This window comes from Wasmannia auropunctata, unplaced genomic scaffold (assembly GCF_000956235.1).
Source record: "Wasmannia auropunctata unplaced genomic scaffold, wasmannia.A_1.0 LD336090.1, whole genome shotgun sequence".
In the NCBI taxonomy this organism is placed as follows: domain Eukaryota; kingdom Metazoa; phylum Arthropoda; class Insecta; order Hymenoptera; family Formicidae; genus Wasmannia; species Wasmannia auropunctata.
In genome coordinates, this window is record NW_012026800.1 from 4254246 (window position 1) to 4260167 (window position 5922).

Consider the following 5922-nt stretch of genomic DNA (forward strand, 5'->3'; position numbering starts at 1 on the left):
TTCCGATTTTTGAAATGATAAAGACTTGTTCAGTTATTTCTGTTTTCGCGTTCGCATTAAGGTAAGTAATCTCTTATAGTATTTTAAATATTTAGCAAGTATGTAATATTTTATCATTATACTTGTAATATTAAAAATTATTGAAGAAAAATAAAGTTGTACTTGTTTGTATAATTTAAATCTATAATCGTAACTCTCTATATTTGCGTAATATAATAAATCTCATACAGAAAACTGAGGGAAAAACATGCATTACATGCTTGTACAAATTAATTGCACCAAAGAATGTCACAAATCTATAAATGAAAATCATATCGTTGCTGTTCCATCAGCCTGGATTTATTTTTCGAAATCATTGCAAGCACTTGCAACAAGATATATACTCCCCCCATTTGATAACCATGAAGATGAATTACTTCTTAAAGATATGTTAATATCAAAAGTTGACAATCCTCCAGAATTGTGGCCAGAATATGCTGTGATTATACGTGGAGAAGCAAGTAAGAAAAAAATAATTTCTTTATAATTAATAAATAATTCATAAATAATAATTTCTTTTTTAAAAAATATTATTGTGCACGTGTCTTCTGCGTCCGCTGCTCGGGCGTTGTAGACAAGAATTCAATTTCCAAATTCCGAAAATTGTCTGTAAACTGATAACTTAATAGGATTGTAGGTTGAGGTATTTTCATCCTTTTCACGATGCGACACAAAGCTTACGCATAAAATAGCTTTTGTGAATACTTTCGAGAAAAATTTAGCGTGAGCAAATAATTACGGGCGACGCTAGACACGTGCACCATTTGTATATATGTGCATTTTAATTTTTTATTACGTAACGACAATATGAAATTTATTTCTCAGAATTATTTCAAATTTTTTCATTATGTTGGTCTTTTATTACAAATTTTTAAAAAATTATTATGGAAAAATCGATATTTCCTTGTAAATTTAAATAAATAGTTTAAATATTTCTTATAATGATATTCTACGAGTTTTTTGGATTACTGAATCCTAATCTGATTGTGAGATCAAAATTTCCAAAATGTAATTAAATCCAAATTGGCGGAATTAGTATGATGGATTAAAAACAAAAAAATAGTCTTAATTTTTGGATATTTTGGTCGCTGCATCTAAATCTGTTCTTTACACTGAGAAAAATGGTTTGTTTGTATCAATAAGACGTATATGATTAAATGCATTTTTGTGAAACAAAGCAGAGTTCCTGATTACTATAATTAAACTGGATATTTTATAACTAGACCGTTTGATTGATTTTACTATAAGGATTTGATTAGTATTTTTCTATTAGATTTACAAAATGTCTTGTTATAATTACTAGACATACACATTATAACTAGAATTCTGATTAACTGCAGCGCCCTGCTGTGGCGCTAGCAGTTTGCCAGTTTGGGTATAGCATGAGTCGGGGATACATGCTCTTGTTTTTACATGTTCGTGCGTGTCATGGTACGGCGTAATGCGTATAGATCGTGTGCGGTATAATATCTTTAGTAAGTGAAGTGAAAGCTGTAATTGTGACCACTGGCTGTGTTGAACTTTCATTAAAAATCCATCCAGAGGTCGAATTATCACTTTCAAAGAAGAAATAGAAGTTAAAGTGATATGGCTGATGAGAGAACTTGTTCTCTTTTTCGTCAATAGAATTTTGAAAAATATATAGAAGTTTTTAAAGGTTTGTAATGTAAGATTTATTAATATTGAATTTCTATAGTTATTGTTTTGTAATTATCGCCTAACACATATAGGTTATAAATATATTTCATATACTTTTAAACTTGTAGATTATTCTAAAAATATTTTTATCATCTTTTTTCCTTTTTCTTAAGTTTGATGCATTATTTTTAATAGAATAAAAACATAGAACTTTTATTTTATTTTTATTACAAAGCAAAGAAGGAGACTTTGTTCATACTTTTTCTTTATATAAGCTCATGACATTTTTAATAATGCACGTGCCATGGTTATCACATCGGTTTTTATAAATATCTTATTAAGCTATCTTTTATTATTAAATTATTTAATATCTACAAAAGCATAAAAATAATTTACGATATTATATGTGGAAGTTTTTACTTTTTTTTTTTAGAAGAAGATGTAGATTACGAAGGGCTTATTTGTTTGGAAGCAAAAGATTTGTTGCAACTTTTTCCTAAAGCAGGTCCTAGAGTAAAATTTTGTAAAAAACTTGAAGCTCATAAGCTTGCAGAACTTGAGGTAAGCACTAAAATATTTTTAAAAATAAGATCATGTGTATTTCTTTATTTTTATAAATTATATTTATTTTATATTATATTTTTATTTTAAAATCTGTACAGTTATCGAGTGTTATATAAAAATTACGTAATTAAATGTAATTTTACATATGACATTTTAACAAACATTTTTATTTGGGAGATAAAACATAATAAATTATTTTTGTACTTTTAACATTTTTCTTAGGTTACTTTTATTCCACAAACATTATCTTTTGATGAAAATAAGATTGAGGCTATTGCTATTTCTAACATTAAGGAAATTGAGTCATCGGATTACTCTCTACCTATAAACTCTGACTGCGATAATATCGAAAATGTTCCTTCTTGCAGCAATGCACAAGAAGAATTTATTCAGCCTAAAGCTACATCAGTACGTGACCAACAACAACAAACAGTAAATGTAAATATGACAAATATATATTTGAGAAATATTAACAAAAAAATAAAATAAAGTAGAAAAAATTTTTCAGTTTTTGATTAGATTGATCTCGTTACAAGCTTGGCCAAAATTATTAGGCACCTATATTTTTTTAATTTATCTGGAATTCTTTCATCTTATTTTCTATTGATTATTGGTATTATGATATATATATTGTGAATATTGGTACACAGATTTAAAAATTAAAACAAAGGATAATTTATATTTTAATTTTTGTTCAAATTTCTTTAGTGAATACATTTAAAAAAATATAAGGTAACAAATAATTTTGGCCAAGGTTGTATATGTATAATAGTATTATTGTAATTATATTTAATATTTTATAATAATATTAATTACAAATTTGAATATTGATTAAAAAATTTATAAAATTATAAAAGGTAAATGTGTGTTTATATTTTATTAAGTATTTCAGTATTTGTTTTTAAGAATGAATAATGTGCATCCTTATTTATTTTAATTTGTCATAATATTTTTAAATATTTTTTAATATAATTAATTTCTTACTAATTTCAAGTAATTCGTCTCTGTGAAATTAGGAAATTCTTCAACTCACTGAAAAAGATTTGGATGCAAAAGCTGCGTACAATATTTTAATAGATCCAAACGAGAAAAAGAAAGATGCAGCAAAAGCTAAGCTTTGTGCAGCAATTGTAAAATATGAATTGACTAACAATTCTTTAATGAGGTAATTATATAAAGTATAACCATATCTGTATGTTAATTAGTCTATAACTAATTGTCATATTTATTAATATTTATTTTTAGAATACAGCAACAGCGTTTACAAAAATTAGCTGAACAAATACAAGAATGTATTCCAGGAGAAGTTAAAGTAAGTTCGTTATTTAAATATTTTGGTTTTTTTTTATACTTTTAAATTTGTATGTCTTTATAAAATTTTTGTAATTGGAAAAATATTTTAATAATTATTATTCTTTTCTTATTTTCTAGATAAATTATCTTAATGCTACATATTCGATTAAACTTGACATTTTTTTTTCAGGAAACATATTATGTTCCTTACCAAAAGTTGTTTAATAAAAAAGTAAATGCAAAAGGTAAACTGTATGACAGATACACAAATTATTTGAGAAGTTTGCGAATTCATGGGTTGACTCATGGATCAACTGAAGTTACAAATAAGACAAATGAGAGTAGTTCAGGTATATTTTTACTTCTCTATTTAAAATGTTTTATAACAAAAGAAATCATGTTGTTTCTTTTTATAAATACATATACGTTTAATAATTTCAGTTGTAAGTGAAAATATTACAGGCCAGTTGGAATGGCTGCGTACTCATAAGGAACCCTTTGAAGATGTAAAAGAAAGATGGGAAGCAACTTATGATATTAGAGTTCAAATGCTACGAACTAGTACACGATTTATGATTACATAAATGAATTTAGTGTTCTTCAACTAAGTTCTGGTTATATATTGGTAATAATAATTTTTAAAAACATATATATGAATTAAATAGATATATTTATTTTAGTTCCATGTTTAATATGTATATATGGCTTTGATTCTAGTTGTTATCAGATTTTAAAAAGTTATATCCGGAACATGATTTGCACATGTGGAGTAAATGGCCTTCTTTTTCGCAAAAAATATGTACGCTTATGAAATTAAAAGATATGGGTTTATTATACTTAAACATAAGAAAATATTTTGAAAAATTGTTTTTAGTGATGTCTCATATAAATTAATATAAATATCATATTTTATTTTGTGATATTATTTTTTGTCATTAGAGAGAAAAATATTAATCTGAAAATTTTAAATTTTGTTAATATTTAAACTAAATTTAAAAGCGAATTGCAATAACAAATTAGTATTAATAAGTTATTGTTTCTATTCATAGATCCAAATGATGTTGATATATTCATTAGCCTGGGGAAGCTTTTTACTCCTTCTGTAGTACGATTGGAAAATGGAAAAAGATGGAAGCCTAACACTCAAGAAGTATGTGATGGATTTTTACTTCATATAAAAGTAAATATTTTCTTTGACAATGAGTAAACTGTAATTCGTAATTTCTATTACTTAATAAATATTTAATCCTATAAATACAATTGATGTTTTTAAATATTTAAAATTTTTAAAAGATATGAATTTTTTCTTCGTAGGTAAACAACGATTTAGTACCATCTATTGAAAGAATGATTTCAAAAGCACAGCTTATGAAATATAAAGTTCAACCATTCATTGCTGCTGTGGGGTTGACATCTGCTGACTGTCAAGATTTTTATGTTGTAATTGACAAAAACTACTATCATTTTCATGATTGTAGAACTGCTGTGGATGCTTGTTTTAAGGCAATTCATGCACTTCATGCAAATTATCCACCACAGAGTGAGGCCATTTGGTATTTTCTCTAACTTGGACTGTACGAATTAAAGACTCCTTGGGATAAAATTATACCTCAAGTTAGTAAGCAATTGAAAAATTTAGAAGTAGTGGAAATTACACTACAATTACACTTACAAGTTTGGAAAAATAGTATATATCATATATATTGTTGAGATCAGAGCGCTCTGGTGTCATTCGAAGAGTTTTGTTTGTAGAGGTCTCTGTAAGACGGCGTCGCGAGATTTTTTTTTTGCTCATGTGTATTCTCTTTTAAGTTCTTTCGTGTCTTCCGTCACGACCGCTCAAGTCGAGTCAGAAAAAGTCTTTTGTTAGCACGCAATAAATATAAAGTGCAGTGTGTAACTCAATCGCTAATTATTTACTCATTAAATCTTACTGTGTGTATAACCTGCTGTTTTCACTGCGATTCCATCCTAATATCGCAACAGGTTATGGGCCTAGGTGCACGTTACAAAAGGTTATAGAACTAGATGCACGTTGCAATCACAAAGGAAAGCAGTAAATTTAAGTGAGCTAAAGAGTATTGTCTCGTACGTTGTTCTCTCTCTCTTTCTACCATCGAAATGGGAAGCGAAATTGAAAAAGGGAACGAATATATGAAATTGCCTGCTCTATCGAAGGCTACGTATCAACGATGGTCATTCGAGGTTAAGTCTTGTGCCAGAAGCCTTGGTGTGCTAACGGTTATGGAAGGGAAAAACACGCCCGACGGACAAGGTAAAGAAAAGAGGCAGTGGATTGGGATAAACGAGACGGAAAGCGAGCCGTAAATTGACGTGTGGCTTGAGTGACGACGATCATGCTGCGATTCGTGACTGCACGTCTGCGAC

The 5922-nt window shown here is 27.7% G+C and overlaps 2 protein-coding genes across 3 annotated transcripts; both read left to right on the forward strand.

The window, feature by feature from the left end:
- The first annotated feature begins 427 nt into the window (after positions 1–427).
- On the forward strand, positions 428–4344 carry LOC105448078. Its single transcript, XM_011686441.1, has 8 exons — positions 428–500; positions 2111–2238; positions 2464–2679; positions 3258–3406; positions 3487–3553; positions 3725–3884; positions 3976–4159; positions 4252–4344. Exons 1-7 carry the CDS (start codon positions 428–430, stop codon positions 4116–4118), a joined length of 936 nt encoding a protein of 311 aa, XP_011684743.1. The 3' UTR covers positions 4119–4159; positions 4252–4344.
- On the forward strand, positions 4257–5479 carry LOC105447970. Of its 2 annotated transcripts, none has more exons than XM_011686316.1 (3): positions 4257–4354; positions 4584–4714; positions 4849–5479. In XM_011686316.1, the coding sequence occupies exons 1-3, from the start codon at positions 4297–4299 to the stop codon at positions 5098–5100; spliced, it is 441 nt and encodes a 146-aa protein (XP_011684618.1). In that variant the 5' UTR covers positions 4257–4296; the 3' UTR covers positions 5101–5479. The 2 variants fall into 2 exon arrangements, with proteins under 2 accessions (XP_011684618.1, XP_011684619.1); XM_011686317.1 differs by having other exon boundaries at positions 4584–4684.
- Positions 5480–5922: the final 443 nt, after the last annotated feature.